This window comes from Rhipicephalus microplus, unplaced genomic scaffold (assembly GCF_043290135.1).
Source record: "Rhipicephalus microplus isolate Deutch F79 unplaced genomic scaffold, USDA_Rmic scaffold_15, whole genome shotgun sequence".
NCBI classification, from domain to species: domain Eukaryota; kingdom Metazoa; phylum Arthropoda; class Arachnida; order Ixodida; family Ixodidae; genus Rhipicephalus; species Rhipicephalus microplus.
Window position 1 is genome coordinate 13999509 of NW_027464588.1, and position 18630 is coordinate 14018138.

At 44.0% G+C, this 18630-nt stretch overlaps 1 protein-coding gene across 7 annotated transcripts in view; it reads left to right on the forward strand.

Annotated features, from left to right (window-relative positions):
- LOC119185596 (uncharacterized) overlaps positions 1-18630 on the forward strand; it is a 96623-nt gene that overhangs the window by 65347 nt on the left and 12646 nt on the right. For all 7 annotated transcript variants that reach the window (XM_075883168.1, XM_075883169.1, XM_075883171.1 and 4 more), the window contains 3 exons: positions 752-884; positions 8620-8873; positions 14881-15098. In XM_075883168.1, the coding sequence (XP_075739283.1) occupies positions 752-884; positions 8620-8873; positions 14881-15098 (605 nt within the window). The remainder of the gene's footprint in view (positions 1-751; positions 885-8619; positions 8874-14880; positions 15099-18630) is intronic.

Here is an 18630-nt window from a genome sequence, read left to right on the forward strand (position 1 = left end):
GCATTTTCTTCAGCCACATCATGTTCAACACCATAAAGTCAGTACCCCCCTCCCCCCTAATTGAGCTGTTTTCACGTCGGGTTTTTCCTCCACATCCTCAAACTCTTGGTATAGCCTACGAATTTTGAATAAATTTAATGCACATTATTTCGAATTACAAAAAATGCGGGTACAATGAGCACTATAGGTGGTGCTAGCAGGCGGCACGGTGGGGCTGGAGCTTTTCCAGTGGTGCAGCTGTTACCCAGTCTCGGTGTCTTGTGGCGAAAGCTATTGACCCGAGGGCATTATGACTAGACTGCTTCAGTAGTTTCATTCCTAGCAGGCAGTGTTGCTTTGCTTCAGCAGCAGTTAGCAACTTTGATTGTAAGAGCGCAGTTAAAAGCGCTGTTGTGCACACACCTTTTCGGCGGGCGTAGCAAGAGGCTAGTATACCCTTTTACATGCTGTACTCTGCCATTTATGTACTCTATGTTGAGATGACGCACCACAAAAACTTCTTTGTGCTCTGGTGCAGCCGTGTTCCCTTAAACGATTGCTTTGTGGAAATAAAACAATCGATTCAAAATAATATCACTACCAAGTCTTAATTCTTATAACGTCATGATTTGTTGCGACCGCATTTATTGCTTCACCCTTGCGGTGAAACTTTTTTTTATTGCCGGGTTTTCATTAGCGGTGTTGTTTATATGCAAGAAAAATATAGCAGTTACTTAGCTAGGTTATTTTATTATACTATATTCACTTGCAGCTGGCACACCTGAACTGAGTGGCAGCCCTGAGGTGTTCACACTTCCCGTCAATGTGAACATGAGGCGGAAGCGTGCAACAAGGAATGTGTCTCCTCTTGTTCTAACGGAATCGTTGCCGGAACACCTTACGGAGTATGTCTAAAATCTTTTGCTTTGGTATCCAATGATTATATATATATATATATATATATATATATATATAGGAAAGAAGTGTATACTTAAGGGCTCGTTTTTCAGTGTTTTACACAATATTAATGGCATATATAACAGACAATAATGCCAAGGAAAGTATAGGGGAAGATATTAGACCGAATTTCAATGTAAATGTAAAAAAAAGTGGGTGAAAAGATATTATATATATATATATATATATATATATATATATATATATATATATATATATATATATATATATATATATATAAGACGCTGGCAGCGCGTCTTACCTATACCCAGTAACAATGCCAGAATTACCCGCTCGTTTTCGGCGGCTCTCCATCGCTCCTTTCTAGTTACTCTCCTTCTTCTGCTTCTTGTTGTCTGTTGCTTTTCGCCCGTTTGTCTCGTATTTTTTTTTGGAGGGTATTCAAACTGTGAGGGTGACCCTCTGCTACGGGAACTTGTACCATTTCACTCAGATCCTCCGAAGAAGGCTGGTCCACCAGCAGAAACTGTTAAGATTAAATAAATATTTTATTGTTTTGTTTCCTATACTGCACTATTCTCGAAGTTTATAACTTTTATTACGGTAGCAGGAAGAAACTCTGATCATCTATTTCATCTATTTTATACTCTTATATACTGCAAGTGCTGCAAGAAAACAGTTAACATGGAAGTTCCCCCACCATCCCTCAACGACAGCCATCATCGGTGACTCTCAAGCAAAGTATCTCTACAACCATTTTGACCCTTGTCGAACAAACACGCCCGTCTTCGTGACTCAATCTGGACTGCTTATGCAGGAAGCACTCTCACTGCTGGACTTCATTCCACGCACAGTGACCACTCAGGTGTTTCACGTGGGTACGAATGACATAGCCTCCTTCCAGCCACTGTAGTGTTTCAAAAATACAAGGACGTGGTGAGCCGAATTGTGGAGCAGCAGCCGGAGATTAAAAAAAGATCTTCACCACATTGGTGCTACCGAGGGCCCCAGACCGCAGGCGCGCGTGCCTCAACCGGCCCTTCGTACGATTCAACAGAGAAGCGGGCCACTTCAATCACCTCCTTCGATTGCACTGTCGTCGAAGCGGGACTCTCTTCTACATCGATCACGCCTTGGAATGGCTTCCGCCTGGCCGGGTTCTGGCGGCCGATGGTATACACCCAAGTTTTGAGGGTGTTGCCCTCATCGCCAGCCACCTGAGATCGCTGCTTCTGCGAAATATGGTGAGGTCGCCGTCAACCTGGCTTGACTATGCACCATTAGGTCTGCCGGGCCCACCGAAAGAACATTGTCATTCCCGGATTGAGAACCCCAGCATCCGCGAAGCAAGCGGGATCCCGTGCCGACGATCATTACCACGAGCGCCGAGGGGTACTCCTCATAGATCAAGAAGCAAAAGCCCCTACAACACGACTCGGGGCCACCCAGAGGCTTCCGGTGACAGTGCTTCTCCCCCACGCAAAGACTGACTCAACAACCCGTCGGGTACGGCCCGCTCCAGCACATGTTGATCTCGTGATTTCATGGCCTTAAGAAAGAATGTTGATAAGCGCAAGAGGTTTGAAATGCATGCTTCAAACCCTAAAACATATATTTCATCGGGATTCGCACCAAAGGGTCTTGCTGTTCAACTGAAACCCGCATTGAATAACTTCAACAAAAATGAGCAGCGGCAGTGGAGCAATGTCTTAAAAGATGCATCTATTAGGCTTACACAGGTCGTAATACAACACAGTACACGTAAGGCCGCGGAACTTAAAGAGGAAGAAAAGGCGCGACTAAAACAGTCAAGCTTGACGCAGTCAGAAACAGAAGAGTGGGCCAAATACGAACGAAAAAAGATATTGACAATTCAGGGCAAGAAGGACAAGAAATTGAGGCGAGACAGTGCGTGGCCGACTTTAGAATACTCTGCCAGCAATCCTCCCACAATGTGTACAGATCAACCTGTTACCTCTCGTCAATCTCCACAAAAGAGCACCGATGTCACCAATGTGGTTAACCTTTCCAGCAAATTTTTGACACCTGCGCAAACAAAGCTGCTATCAAAAGGTCTAACCTTCTGCCCCGCCTCTGGCAAAATTGATGAGTTTAAACTTTATCAAGATTTGGACAACTTTGCCAGAACCATGCGTTTAAAAGAATATCTTCATGATCGAAGCAGCACGCAACAAAATCAATTTTCAGATAAATCCTGGACTCCAAGTGAACAACAAGACAAATATCTAGACATGTACATTTCAGCCGTCCAAGGTGATATAATCGGGGAATATGAAAAGCACCGACCCATTCGCAACAATCTGTCCAAAGAGGAGCGGGAGGCTTTGCGCAGTTTAAGTGACAGCCAGAGCATCGTTATTAAACCATCTCATGAGGGTGGTGCTGTGGTTGTACTCGACAGGACGGACTACATCAAAGAAGGGCTGCGCCATCTGGCAGATGAAAATTTCTATAAAGAACTCCTTTGTGATCCGACAAAGGAGTATGAAAGTACTATTAAGGCCTCACTAATATCATTACTTAAAAGTGGTAAGATAACCTACCCTATGCTTAAAATGATGTCACCTGGCAAATCGTCTTCCGGGCGTTTCTATTTACTACCCAAAATTCACAAGATTAACAATCCCGGCCGACCCATAGTTTCCAGCAACGGTACTGCTACTGAAAAAATCTCTAGTTTCATTGACTCTCTGATTAGGCACATCCCACAATCATTCCCATCATACATCAAAGATACCAGCCACTTCCTTTGAGAAGTCTCAAAACTTGTGGTACCTCTAGAGTGCTATTTGGTCACCATGGATGTCTTATCACCGTACGCAAACATTCCCCACACCGAATTACGCAAATATTTTCATGGCCTCTTTGGAGATTCCTTTCCTCGAAAATTCTCCATTCAAACCTATATTTTACCGACGCTTCCTCGATGATATATTCTTCGTGTGGGCCGATAGTGAACATAATCTTTCCAAATTAATTTCCGGTTTCAACTCCCTGCATCCTTCGATAACATTCACGCACACGTATTCGCAGAAGAGTGTTCACTTTCTGGATGTCACTGTATCACTCAGTGGCACCACCATATCTACTTCCCTGTATAAAAAACCAACTGACCGCCAACAGTATCTGCATTTCCATAGCAGTCACCCCCATCACTGCAAAACAGGTGTTCCTTACTCTCAAGCCCACAGATACAGAAGAATTTGCTCTGAAATCACGCAATTTGACACCCACGCACAGGAATTAAGAGCAGCCTGCTTGCGTCAAAAGTACCCCGAAAAAATAATTGACAATGCAATTGAGCGCGCTCGCTCTTTGGACCGAGAATCAACAATGGGAGAAAAAGGCAGGAATAAAGATGATATAACTTCAGGGGCAAATTTAATCCTCACATACTGCGCCGCCGCCCCTCAGGTGAATTCTATACTAATCCGCCACTTCAACATACCTAAACAGAGTAGTCGCCTCTCTGCCGTTTTTCAGACTCCGCCCAAGGTGGTTTACCGAAGAAATAAAAACCTGAGACTTATTGGTCAGGGCGAAAACACACAAATTGGACCACCATCAGGGCTGTAGACCGTGCGGGAAACCTCGCTGCAGGGTGTACACACACATGGTGACCACAGATACGGCCGAAGCCTCCTGTTCAGACTATGTGTACAAAATTAAAGACGACCTTAACTGTGACTGAGCCAATGTGGTATACAAAATTCGCTGTGAGGTGTGCAAACAGGAATATATTGGACACACAGAAACTGCGTTCTGTTTGCGTTTCAACAACCACAGGGCACACGTAAAGGGCCTCCCCAATTTGCCGTTCTCCAAACATATCAATCTTCCTGGTCACTCTTTCGAACGCGTAAGTGTCGTACTCCTACAATCCGGCTTCCAGAACACACGGGAGCGCGAACAGCGGGAGTCATACTTCATAAAAAAATTCAGATCACTTACCCACGGAATCAACGAGAGCCCTGGGCGACTGACGTGCCTCCGCGACGTTTCGTGAAACACGAAAATTGAATTACTCAGTTAATTTATTTATACATACGTGAAGTCGCACACGTAAGTTGGTCAATATAGAGCGTGAAACTAAACGAATTCGATGCTACGTGAACCAAACGGCGTATATTAGTATTATTAGACTTCATTTTCATTTCTTAGTACTTTCTTGGTATTATTTAATTTTTATTTTTTTGTTTACGTTTTTGTTCGTTCATCCTTTACAAGGATATCTATTCATTTATTTTCAGTATGACTGGTTGTACAGTTTTCTGTAAGAGAGGGCAAGTGGAGGGAGGGGGAGAGGGCACATTACCTTTCCAACGTGGCCATTATTTTCCGAAAGCTGGAGCGGGTTGTATGCTTCTTGTGTGTGTGTGTGTGGCCCGATGCCGCGGGCCAGCCACCATACCACGTGAACTTAAACTCGATCCATGTGTGGAATGCGAGTAAGCGGCAACATGCTCCACATTTTTTCGTTTTTCTTGGTCGCCTCCGCTGGTGGCGCTTCTTACCTATACCCAGTAACAATGCCAGAATTACCCGCTCGTTTCCGGCAGCTCTCCGTCGCTCCTTTCTAGTTCCTCTCCTTCTTCTGCTTCTTGTTGTCTGTTGCTACCTCGTTCGCCCGTTTGTCTCATTTTTTTTTGGAGGGTCTTCAAACTGTGAGGGTGACCCTCTGCTACGGGAACTTGTACCATTTCACTCAGATCCTCCGAAGAAGGCTGGTCCACCAGCCGAAACTGTTAGGATTAAATAAATATTTTATTGTCTTGTTTCCTATACTGCACTATTCTCGAAGTTTATAACTTTTATTACGGTAGCCGGAAGAAACTCTGATCATCTATTTCATCTATATATATGTATATATATATAATGTGTGTGTGTGTGTTGTATGAATATTGCGTGCGTTAGTAAGTTTTAGTTGGTTAGGGAAGTTTTTTTTGTGACAGCCGAGAAAATGACTAGTTGCAAAATGAGTGTGCAATGCCTTTGCATGCTATGAAGTATTTCTAGAGCTTGCGGGGATTTGAGAGTGCAGTTGCAAACATTCTAAAATCCAAATGGTTAGCACGCGTACACACACACACACACACACACACACACTTTGTTCAACATTTGAGAGAAGAGATGTAGTCAAGACATCATTCTGTAAAGATAAACTGCTTTATTGTGGCTGGGACAAGACGTCAGAGCGTAAGTGGACAGGATGAACACAGAACGATTTGGAAAGCAAGAGAAGACAATTACCAGTTTGTAGCAGGAAGCCACAAGGAAATCCTTGTGTCCATATGCTTCGAGTTGTCGATGAATTAGCTCTCACGGTGCCAATTGCTAGCTTCCTTGAAGAGTGACCGCCCCGTAGAGGCGTTGGTCCCGAGTGCGAATCTCGCGCCAGGACGAATTTTTTAGGAACTAAGAAACTTTTCTTTCTGACAAATCTTTACGGATTTTCTTATAGCTTCATGCTGCAAATGGGTGATTGTCTTTTTCCCCTTTTTTAATCCCTCCGCCACCTTGCGGGTTTCCGCAGAACTCATCTGTAACAGACTGATTTATTGAAATCGCACCTACTTGCCTCCTGTAACAGTGCACGTGCTCATTAAGTCATGACCTCGTGCTGACAGAATGCTCCGTGAAGGCCCCCTGTGTACTTTTAAAACCAGTAGGTGTTCAGTGTACAAATAGCTTCTCAGAAATAGGACTCAAACGACTATGTGCCTGCCGCTCTCTCTGCTGGCTTTCTAGAAAATGGTAAGGTGGCGAGCGGTGATGCGGCGGGGACATTCGACGGTGTACATGAAAGGGATCGCATGTGCACGAGAGAGATCCAGTGCGAGATCAGCTTTTCCTCGATGAGATTCAGCCTCGGCAATTATTGCAGTTTTGGCGAGTAGCAGAATCCGTTTGTTACTCCAAAAGCAGGCACGTTGCCGAGCATGTATCTCTTGCACGTCCCGCGCAACTCAAACTCGGCGTGGTCGTCGGCACTGGGAAATGCTTTTTTGAACACTCGGACTGCGTTCTGTTTGTGTTTTGTCTCATTGCAAGGAACGATCGATGCGAGACAGATTGTTCTTGAACCGAAGTCTATCGTGTACGCGGCCACTGTGTCCAGAAGTGCACTCGATAAAGTCTCGTTCGTAACTGCAGTCAGCACCGATGTTGAGGTGCTGTGGCCGGCCCACTTTGTTATTTTACAGTATGTTGACGTGCTCGGTGTGCCTGCATTCTTGGATAATGGCCTGCATCTCTTTTGTCTGAAACAAGCGTGTCACAATCTGCGCACGTTTGCACAAGTCTTCGTTATACAGACGATGAGCCCGATGACAAAGGCTTTCTTTGTGCGATTTCGGGGAAGTGCCCTGCAGACTTGCGCTTTTTTCGCATACAATTGGATTAGAGCACTGAAGTTCACGTTAAGAGAGTGTCTGCTGCGCATGGTGGTGGGAACCATTGAATAAGTGAGTGCACGTGCCATCCGACGCCGCGCCCGCGCAGCAGCTGTTTTGCTTGGCACGCTTGCCTGGTCTTAAGAGCTTCGCTTGGTGGTGACGTTGAAGTGCCGGGTTAAGGAGCTTCGTGCCTAAAAATGATCAAGCTCTTTCTTTGCATAAAACACTCCACTCTTCCCTGCAGAATGGGAGTGGTGTGTGTGGGCGAACGACCTATGTGTGGCAGACCGGGTTATCTATTAAGCATTTAATAGAGCATTTCAGCTCACTAGGAGGTGAGTGGGAAGCACCTGCTGTTTAATTGTAGGACATGTGTCAAGAAGTGGAGGCCAGTTTTAATGTGATCACTTTGGAGAGCTCATTTTGCAGAAATCGGGACATCGGAGTCATTTGTTGAGAGTGAAAAATCACTTTATCCGTGACCGAAATAATAAGATGCAAATAAAATAACTATTTCAGGGTCCAAGTGGCGAGCAATGCTGTCTGCATGACAAGCAAGTGTCACACTACCACAGAGTTGCGATATTTGTCAGAATAGCCTCAGAAAAAAAAAGCACTATATCGGTGTCATGTAGTGGAAAGAGCTTACGCTTCATATATTGCGTGGCAGAAGTATACAGTCTCGCCAGGCATGAAAATATGTGAATTCAGCAAAAAGTGGGTGCTCTAAAAGGCCACCCATTATAAGGTCCTCGCACATATTTAACCATAATCAGCAGCAGAACCATCAACAAAGTGAACAGCTGGGTAGGTTCGCGTGTTGCCCTACGGACACGTAGTGGGCCCTCCGCTGATTCACAAAGTAAATATGGCCTAGGGGCACTTAACAGTGAGGCTTGTAACAGGCATTCATCGATGCTTTGAAATGACCAATGTTACGCACACAGCCATTTGGGAAAGGGAAAGAGGTCTCGAATTTCTCGTTACAATTCGCCGTCGCTCCACCTAAACCATTCTGACACTCTGGGTTGGACATATTCTGTGTTCAGAAGACTACTTAAAAGGAGTGGCCTGTCTGCTGTGCTTGCTGTTCTCCTTCTGGATCGATCTGTGTAAATACACTAGCAAATAGTTATGTTTCATCTCGCTTTACATCACAGTATCGTGGTTCGTTGGCGTAAAACCACAAGTAATAACTGAATGGTGGCAGAAATCCATCCTTATTTGTGGTGTGGTGTACATTGGTGTGCAAGAGTCTTCTTTAAGTTTCAGTTTGCAGTCCACACTTTCGTTTTTCTCGTTGCAGGAGATTAGAACAGGAGCCTGAAAGTGACAAAGGTGATGAATCGAACGACAAAGATGATGAATCAGACGAGTCTGACTATGGCGAGGACACGGGGGGCGCCACAGAAATCCCCAGTGCTCGAGCACCGGCAGTGCCTCTTTTCCCGAGCCCGGACTTGGCAGCCTACAGGCGCATCATCCACGAGGAGATAGCCAGGTGTTACGGTGCACACATAGTGTCACCAGTCTCAACAGCCGATTCTCCGGCAAGCACAGGTGAGCATACTAGTAATTATAGACTGTGATGGACACTGTGGAACAATTTAACCTCCACTATAACGGAATTGTCTGTATAACAAACTACAGAAGGCTTTCAGTATACGGGAAATCTGTTGAATGGAACTGCTGCTTATTAAATGAAAGCCTCTGGTATTATTGGTCTCGTACTTGAATTCTACATGCTTGTTTGTCGCTCGGTGAATGGAACTCTTGTTAAATGGAATATCCTGGTACCTTTAGGTCTGTTTGATAAGCTTCCTGTAACATGCTGCCCATATGAAAGACTGTGTTTTCGAGTAGTGGAGTTTACAGGCCTTGCTGCCAGAGGAATACATAGAACAGTGTTTTTTTTTTCAGCTGCACTATAGCAAGCATACGCACAACTGAAAAGGAAAGCAACTGCGCATTTTGCAATAGAAGTTTAACTCTGTGAGGGTCAAATTTTTTGTGACATAACCTCCAAAGATGTTTATTTTTTTTATTCCTGAGCTAAATTTTTGGGCTATTCTATCTTTTAAAATAATTCTCGTTGTTTTGAGGGACCATAAAGCATCAAGCAAAATCCTAAAAAAGAAACTCTTATGATTTTTTTAGAACTACCGTAATTACTCGAATCTAAGACGCACCTTTTTTTTCAATTAAGTGAGTTCATAAATCGCATGCACGTAAGAATCGAGTACGAAAACAAAAAATGAATATGGTCATGCTATTGCCATTGACATTTCTAAAATGGCCGCCCCCTTCGTGCGTTGGCATGGCGCGTCGGCCATTTCTGCCTATGTGTTTTTCATGTGCAGCACTTCGTACTTGTGCTGAGGAGTTCGTCATCTTGTAGTGCATTAGCATCGAGGGCATGGAAGGGCCGACTCCAAAAACTCGAGTGCACTACGATGCCGCTTTTAAAAGAAACGTCATCGCGTGTGCAGAAACGGACGGAAATCGGGCCGCATCGCGGTCGTTCGAAGTTCCCGAAACGTGCGTGCGGGACTGGCGAAAACAAAAGCAGAAGATTGTTGACAGCAAAGCTTCACGCAAAGGCTCCAGTGGACCACTGCAGGGTCAGTTTCCGCAAATTGAAAAACTGCTCCGCGAGTATGTGCTTGAGCAGCGAGCGGCACAGTGGCCCGTGACGACAGAACTGCCCCAAGTGCGGGCTATGCAATTAGCCTTAGAAAAAGGTCTAACGCGGAGCCAGTTTAAAGCGAGCGGATGCTGGCTAACTAACTTTATGAAGAGGAAAGGCTTTTCCCTCCGAAGGTGAACGGGCATATGCGAAAAGTTTTGCGGAGGAATACGATGAAAAGCTTCACAGTTTTCAGAGGTTCGTCCTAAACTTGCAGCACAACAACGGCTACCTGCTTGGGCGAATCGGGAATGTCGATCAGACGTCTCTTTACTTCGACATGCCTGGCACCACAGCCGTCGAGAAAGGGGCGAAGGAAGTTCGCGTGCTGACATCGGTCCACGGTAAAACTACAGTGACGGCAATGCTCTGTACACGTCAGATGGGCACAAGCTTGCCCCGTACCTCATATTTAAATGGAAGACGCTCCCGAAAGAAGTTGTTTTTTCGAGGGGTGTGATCGTTCGGGCCAGCGAGAAAAATGGGTGCGCGTTGCAATGGATGTCTTACTTTTTTTTTTTTTCGTTGTGAAAATCAGGTGCGCGTTACAATCGAGGGCGCGGTAGAATCGAGTAAGTACGGTAAGTTACTTTTGATAAACATAGCTTGCAAACATACAAAAATAGGCACACCAGAGTACTTTTTCGCTGGACTCGCAAGCAGCAAATGAACTGGCGCACACTTTAATAGCGTAAGTGAAGTGAGTAAAAGTGCGGGAAAAATCCTTATGGTAGTGCACCTATAAAAAAAAACAAGTGCAAAAAGTAAAATAATTATTCGTCTTAATGGCAACAAGAGAGAGTTAGCGTTTCAGAGTCGCCAAAACAGGAAATGCAACCAGGGCGGCATTGTTTGTGTAATGTAGCGCCTCATAAAAACAGATGCAATTGCGCTCTGGGGAGCAATAAAGGAGGAAGTAACAAGCGGTCACTCTTTAAGAGATTATACACCACACAGCCATCAGTTTTGCGGGTGCAAGAAGCTAAAAGCACCCGAACGATGAAACCAAACCAGCTCGACTGCTAGAGGCACGCTCGGATGCGCAAGCAAAAGCCGATGCAATGCCATAGACTTACGGCGTAAACCCTGAAAGAATAAATGTATTAGTTGCAGAACTTGCTACTTTCCTCATTAGCCGTCAAGACAGCTCTTAGTCATGAAACGTTAGTTCGGAGGCCCTAGTGGGAAAAAAATAGAAGCCAGTGTGCTGTGTGATGTCGGTGCGTGTTAAGAAACATCATATGGTCAAAATTTTTGGACCCCTTTACAGCGACATGTCTCGTAACCATGTCGTGGTTTTGGGACGTAAAACCACAGGTATACTTTATTGCTGGCCCTAGTGACATTGAAACATCTTTGGTGTTCCTGCTCCCAAGCACGTGTGATCTGCTCACAAGTTCTTGTGATATTTTGTATGTTACTGTCACTGATCCTGTTTATAAGGAGGCAGTCGCCAGACAGGTACCAAGGGCCAACAAACCGGCTCCTTCTACATGCACTACAAAAGCACAGACAATTTAGGGTAGGCTCTTTTTGGGCAGCAAAGAATAATGGTTGTTGTCCAAAGACATTCAGAGCAGGGAGTTCCTAATGCAAAGTATAATCTGGGTTAAGGCTGCAAGCATCACACGAACCTACACACTCGGTTATCAAAAACAGTTACTCATAACTCGCAGTGTAACTTGGATGGTGTTTAAAACAACGGAAACAAACTGATCGCGCTACATATGCGATCTCCTGCATTGAAGAACACCGTTTTGACCATTTGTATAATGTATCCAGCCTGTATCTCGAATGTTTTCCTTTCACGAAACATTCTCACAAACTCCAGGGTAGATAGTCGTTGTTCCCTTCCGCTATCGGCCTGTTGGCGACGCTTCTCAATTTTTCACTGTTTTCTCAGAGTCGTCATTCTATTCTTTCAGATTGATTGACCACCCTACCAGAATCGCTTGATCAACATAACTTCTTCATTGGTGTCGCTATCCTGCTCACCTACTCCCTCCGCCACCGCTTGCTTTTATCCTCTCGCTTCTGGATTTGCAAATAAACTCAAACCTGGATACAATGAAATATCGGTTATAGCGAAGTAAATGAAGGATATTCTTGCAATAGAAATAGTGCTAAGAATGTACCTTTATAACAAATTTTTGGTTATAACTAATCTTTTTTCATGTAAGATGCCTCTTTGTTATGAGGTTGGAGTGTATTTTCCGTGATTTGTCTGTACGTAGCACAGCCAAAGCGAAAAAAAAGGCAAGATTTTACAACGAAAGGTGTTACAAGATCACAACAAGGGTAGCGTGCGCCGCCACCGCTTGTGTCCATAACCACTAATGTGCTGAAGAAGGAAAAACACTCTTTAAATTAAAGGACAAGGACATAATAGAATTCGAACCAGGGTACCCTGTGTGCCAGCCCAGTATTCTACCACAGAGCCACGCTGCTGCTTGGAACTTTGTTGCAAACTAGCTTTAGGCAGGCTTGATGTCGGGAAAGGAATGGCGTTAATATGAATAATAAAGTGCTTCAGAACCAGGCGTCGCACAATGTGAATTGCGTAACAAGTGAGATGTCGGTTGCTCCAACCCATTACTCAAGCTTCAGGCATAATTCTTTATCATCGTCAGTCACAGCATCAGAATATTGAACAAAATTTTTTGCCAGTACGTAGTGGGTACCACTCTTCTCCGATGAAGCATAGGATTCTTTGTTTTCTTTTTTTTAATATACTGTCTTCATTTTACAACTTTTTTTCCCCTTTTTTTGTTGTAAGCAATAGTGCAGTTACAGCCCATATAAGACAGAGTAGGTATGAGCCATGGATTCTAGGCTACAAATTCCTGACCGCTTTTCCACAGTGAGTATGAGCTGCAAGAGAAAGTGAACAAAAATGCCGGCCTACTACACAAACTTTATAGGGTGGTGGGTATTCTGTAAGTGGGTTTGCAGCAGCTACTCAAGGATTGTTTATAAAAGGCTCTTAATGGCCACTTCTCCAGCTTTCGGTGTGACTGTGCTGCGCATTTCGCACAGGCCTGGTGTTTTTTTTTCTCGCTGGTTTCATTTATTATCGCATAGCTCGGCTTTGTATCGGGCTTCCTTTCACAGTGCTTCGAGACTTTGCCCGCGGTTTGATCAGAGACTGCTTTTGGTCACCTGCCGTTACGAGGGGCAGAGAAGGCGTACTCATGGCATCCTTTGATGGTTATTTTTTTAATGTGTCACGATGAACCGATGAACCGTCAGCGCCTGGACTTCACTCGGCCATCTGAAGTCGGCAATGCGTGCCTAATTGAGCACCCATTTGTAAGTTTCCAGTTGACAGATCGCATAGTTTGGTCATGTATGGTGGAAGGTCTCGGTTGCAAAAAGCATCCAGACTCCTGGACATGAAAGCCTCATCCTTTGGCATGACTTGCGATGATTTGCCGCTCCAGCCATTACTGAACAGTGCTGCACCAGCCATTACAAAACTCCAAACTTGCGTCGTGCCGTGCAGTACTTGCTTCTTCGGCGCAGAGAATGGCAGCCTTCTTGAGCACTGTTGTGAACGAGTGCAGTTTTTTGAGGCGAGGATGGCACTCATGATGGTCAAGCTCGACTGTTGGGAACATCGGTAGCACACAACAGCTGAATGAAAACATGCGAGAGCCAGTGGCGCTTCCGACAATTATTACCAGTACCCCTCAAACAAATCCACTGCCTATTAGTACAGTGGCTCTTCAATCAATGGTTGCATTAATTACGACATCTGTGATCGTCATTTATCAATCTCATGGTGTCTGTATGAACTCAGTGGCATGTAATAAAACTTATTGAGACATTTTAAAAGAGCTGCAGAACAGAATCCAATGAGTAAGCCAGAAAGCAAATTTTATGTTGAAAGCACACTGCAGTATCCAATGGCGCGTTTCACTGGTAGATCCAGAGCAGGTTTTCTTGCTCCGTTGCAACTAATCTGGATTTCGCTGATAGATTTGGAGTGGGTTCGCTCTATTTAATGGCAATTTCAGAGCTACTCGCCCGGAGGCGGTCTTGCTCTCGCTGCTCCCCCACCAAGTCACAGATTTGGGCGGAAGTTCGAGGAGCAGCATACGTCACTTTCATTGTGCATGGGCTGAGCATTGCAAAATGGCTGTGTTCACTGCTGTGAAGGAACTGCGGTCTAGCGATAAGCACGCCCAGCAGCAGCAAGCGCACAGCCACAGAAATCGTGTGCTTTTTTACATTTTTCAGTGCAACACAAAAAAACAATACCCCTGCTTTCCGTGAACAGTGTGGTCGAAATGCATGCTCTGCAGAGGCAATAAGTTTGCCATGGAAACATAGAAAGCTGAAAAGGGAATCATTACCGGAACTGGTTTAGTGACCTGTACGTAAACAACTTGCGAAACGACCTCCACGGTGCATTCACGTGTTTCACTGGCAGATTCGGCAATCCAAGGGCTCGCTCCAGGATTTCTGTGGCTATTCCAGGTCTCCTAGTGAAAAACGCTTTTAGGTTTGTGATTAGTCTTGCTGGTGTTCGATGTTTCGAGTTCCAAAAATTGACTCTGCATCTTCATATGTAAAGTTTAAATCTCGTAAGTCAACAACATGCAGTCGCATAAACATGGTAAATACAGTTTATTTGAGACTTCACTTCAAGTTTCAACTGTATGGGCCCACTTTCATATTTTAATGCTTGCCAGCAGGATTGGGCTCAAATGGCCAAATGTCGTAAAGTTACAGTTCAACATACTTGCTATGCAGACGCTGCATGTGCAGTAAGAAGATCTTTTGTTTTTTTTTGTCTGCCATTTTTTCTAAATACATTTTCACAGTGCCTCTGGCAAATAACAGCTGCACTGTTTTCCCCTTTTTTACTACTCTTTTCAGTGTCAGGAGTGTCGACTGGAGGCCACATTGCCTCATCTCCAGCTGTGGAGACTAGCCCTGCGTCCTCGCCGTCGACACTGGCCACTGCCTTTGCGGGATTGTCGGCACAGCCAAGGCTGAGCCCGATTCTGAAGTTGTCGTCGCAACAAAAGGGCCGTCTGAGTACTGTCTTGGAGTGCACGGAGACAAGCGACAAAGGAAGTGGGACAACTGCACTCGTGAGTTGTGTTTTTTGTGTGCCACAGTTGTATTCTTTTTGATGATCTCTTTTGAAATAGTCTGCATTTTTCAAGTGCTTATCAAAAGTAGTTGCTCAGAGGAGCCCAACAGCCTGCCAAACACGCAGTACCAGTGCGTCTTTAAAGCTTTTATACACATCCTAGCATGATGGCGAACCCGAGCACTTTCTTTGCAGCCTGTTCATTGGTAGGCATCTAGCAATGTCCACAATACACTAGTATTGCAATGTCCACAATAGTCGTAGTATTTGACTTGCGGTAGAATGCAAGTGATGACCTTATATATATGTTATGTTTTATTAAAACTTCCTGTACTTTGAGTGCGTCAGTTGGTATAAGAAGCTCTTACGCTCGAAAAATGATGAATCGACGCCAAAGCAATATGTTCATTTATCGTTAAGTGGGGCTTTGCGGCAGTGTGGATTTTTTCTGGATAGGTATTTCATGGCTTAGCCTTCTTTTTTTATTGCAGAAGAACCATCTTTTCAGGGAGTTACATGCAGTTAATACTAAGGCTGGGCAGAGATGCCCGAAAAAGTGTTCCGGAATACAGATATTGAAATACACAGTGTGGAAGCCTAAAATACAGATATTCAGATACATTTGTAATTGACGTAATGGGATATTTCAGGGATAGTTTTGCAAAAACTGAAATACTTTTCTCTATGTCGGGGATAGTCATACTTCGTACAGAGATTAGTCATGTGCAGCAGAGTATTTTAAATGCGCAGTGCATTGAAACTTGCTATTATTTTTACTCAATATTTTATCACCGTAGTCAGAGTTCCATTAACGCATTACAAAAAGGCCTACACTGCACATAATTGTTAAGAATGACATATTTACAGATATCAGTTGCAATAAAGAACTACGTATGCTGTATGAAAGAAAGTCAAATGCATTGTACACCGAAATCCGGATGCTTGGCGGCAACACTATTAGCTATGCTAGAAGTAGCATAGTTCAAGCGAAGGGCTGGAACCATTAACAAACGAATCGAGAAAAAGCTATGCACAAGTCTGTTTTTAACACAAGTCTGTTTAGTTTAAACATTTGGCAAGGGTATTCATTTGCAGTGCCACCGCATGGAATTCGGTAAAAACTTCATATTTCACGTAACTTTTCGTAGCAATGCATAGCAACTGAAGCTAGATTTAGAAAGAAAAAAAAGCAAGCCAATACAGCTGTACAAGTTACACTAACAATAAAAATCGACCGTCTACTGCTACGATTCGAACTTGCATCTTCCGAGTGGAAAGTGTGGGCAATCTACCCCTTGACCATTTTTGCTTAAAACCACAAAAGATAATTTTCAAAAGCGAAACCTCAAAGTATGTCGCTATATCGCACTACTCATGTAAAGTATGTACTATGTAGATAGACTCTCCCGGTACAGTGGTCTAGCAGTGAGCACCTCATCCAAACTTTATTGTTAGGAGCAATTTCGTAATCCTTTTCTAACTTTTGCTCACAAATCTTGTGTAAAAATTGAATATTTAATATAAAGACAATATCCGAGCTTCAGAGAGTCAAGCGGGCTTCACGGTAATCACCGAATGTATTCTAGGGAACTTGGCCACACACTAAAACGCTGGATAACTGGGAGGCATTAAAGCAACTATTTCGCAATGAGCTGTGCCGATTTTACTGCTTGAGCAGGATATAAACGCATGCATTCATCGTTTAAGAGTGTGCAACTTTTCAGAACAGTCTGAAAAATCGCACGTAGGCTGTTGATTTACGTTGCAGAAATTCTTATGGTAAAATTCCTGTGCAAATCTAAATGTTTGAATGTTCGAATGTTCACATATTTCTAGTTTCACGTTAGTGACAACATTCAAATGTTCTAACCGGTTTTGTGCGACAAGTCCTAACTCTTTCCTTACTGCACGAAAATGGTTGCTTTTTATTAGTCTCGGGGAGTTGTTTTTGCCAGTTAGAAAAGTGCTCCAGCATGCATTGCAGCATACCAAACTTCACACAGTGAAATGCTGTTTTCAAAAAATATATGTTGTAGAACAACAAAATACTTTCGAATGAATAAAAATGTGAGAAGTGTGTAATTTTTGGTCATTACATGGTAAACAGTGCAAAAAAAACACTATATATGCAAAAATATTCAAAACAAAGGAAATTCTGAATATTGGTTTTGTAGATAAAATGGCCCAGGAAAAATAGTCAATGTTGTACAATACGTTTCTCTTCACATAAACAAAGAAAACCAGAACCAAGGTGTTGCTCCATCGCTCACTCGTGCAATGCAGTGAAATATTGCATGGTTTTTTTTTTTAGACACAAGTGCACTCGTACACTTTTCTCTGTAAATTTTTGTTGTCCTGTGATAAGAGTCTCCAGGTGTTCCAATATATAGATGGATACCCGTGATGTGAATAATCCCTCTTTAAATGAGGTGTCCAATGAACTTCATCATTTCATATAGCGTCGCCTCTCTCCATGAGCCATCTTACTTTGCATACGTTGGCGTTTCAATATATGCATCCAAGCATATTTTTTTTACATTTTCGCGCATATTGTGCTAAAAGAAAGACAATATCGCACGCAGTTTCAAAACTTTTCACACTGCTTCATAGTCGGGGCCAAGATGTGCTCCGGGGGCCTCCTTGTCATTAGGAAAAGCTCCGCGGCCAGAGCCAGCACGCTGCCCTCCAGCAAAAGGTGGACCACACACGTAACCAGAGTAGCTATAAGATTGCGCACAAAGCTCAGAAGCTCTACGCAGTTGCCGCAGAGGAGACAACTTGAGGATGTAAACAAAAGAAATCCATGAACGGCTGCGAATGTCTCAGGCTGATGCAATATATCGTGATCATAAAACTTGAAGCTGAGGTGCTGTTATCCTTGAACTCTAAGGTCGTCCTGACTCAATTCAGGTGGGGTTGCTGGACAGTTTCAAACAGCGCATGTGTTTTGTAGCGCTGGTGCGCACCCATGCGCGTGTAGTCATGACAACATTATAGGAACTCCTAGCGACACTAGATGCAACCCTGTGTCGGATATAACGATCCAAGCAAAGCTGAAGCTGCTGGAAACTGTCAGAGAAGGCCACCAGGACACTTTAAACATGCGGCAGACCTTCGTAACAATTTTTTGTAGAACAAATTTTCTCTGACTTCCAAGAACAGCTCTCTATTGAATATCTGACATATATTTCTGGCAATATTACTGCTTAACATAGTCAAATTGAGAAGCTGACACTTTAATTCAAAATTTGGCTCGCAAAGGTTCTTTTCATTACAGAACTTCTGTGTTACTGTAGCCAACATTTTTAGAACTAGGTAAGTTGCAAAACTAAGCCATGTTGCATGGCGCCGCCACTGCCAGAGACAAACATGACGCTGCTGTCGCATCCAGATTCACTCGCAGCATGCTCGCTCGTGTCACTCCCGTACTAACCTCCGTCGGCTGTGCATGTTGCAGTGCGTCGCTACCGTGGAGGCTTCTTTCTGCATGAACAGTCTTGTGCTTCAGCGTGCCCTGTTCTGCTTTGTAT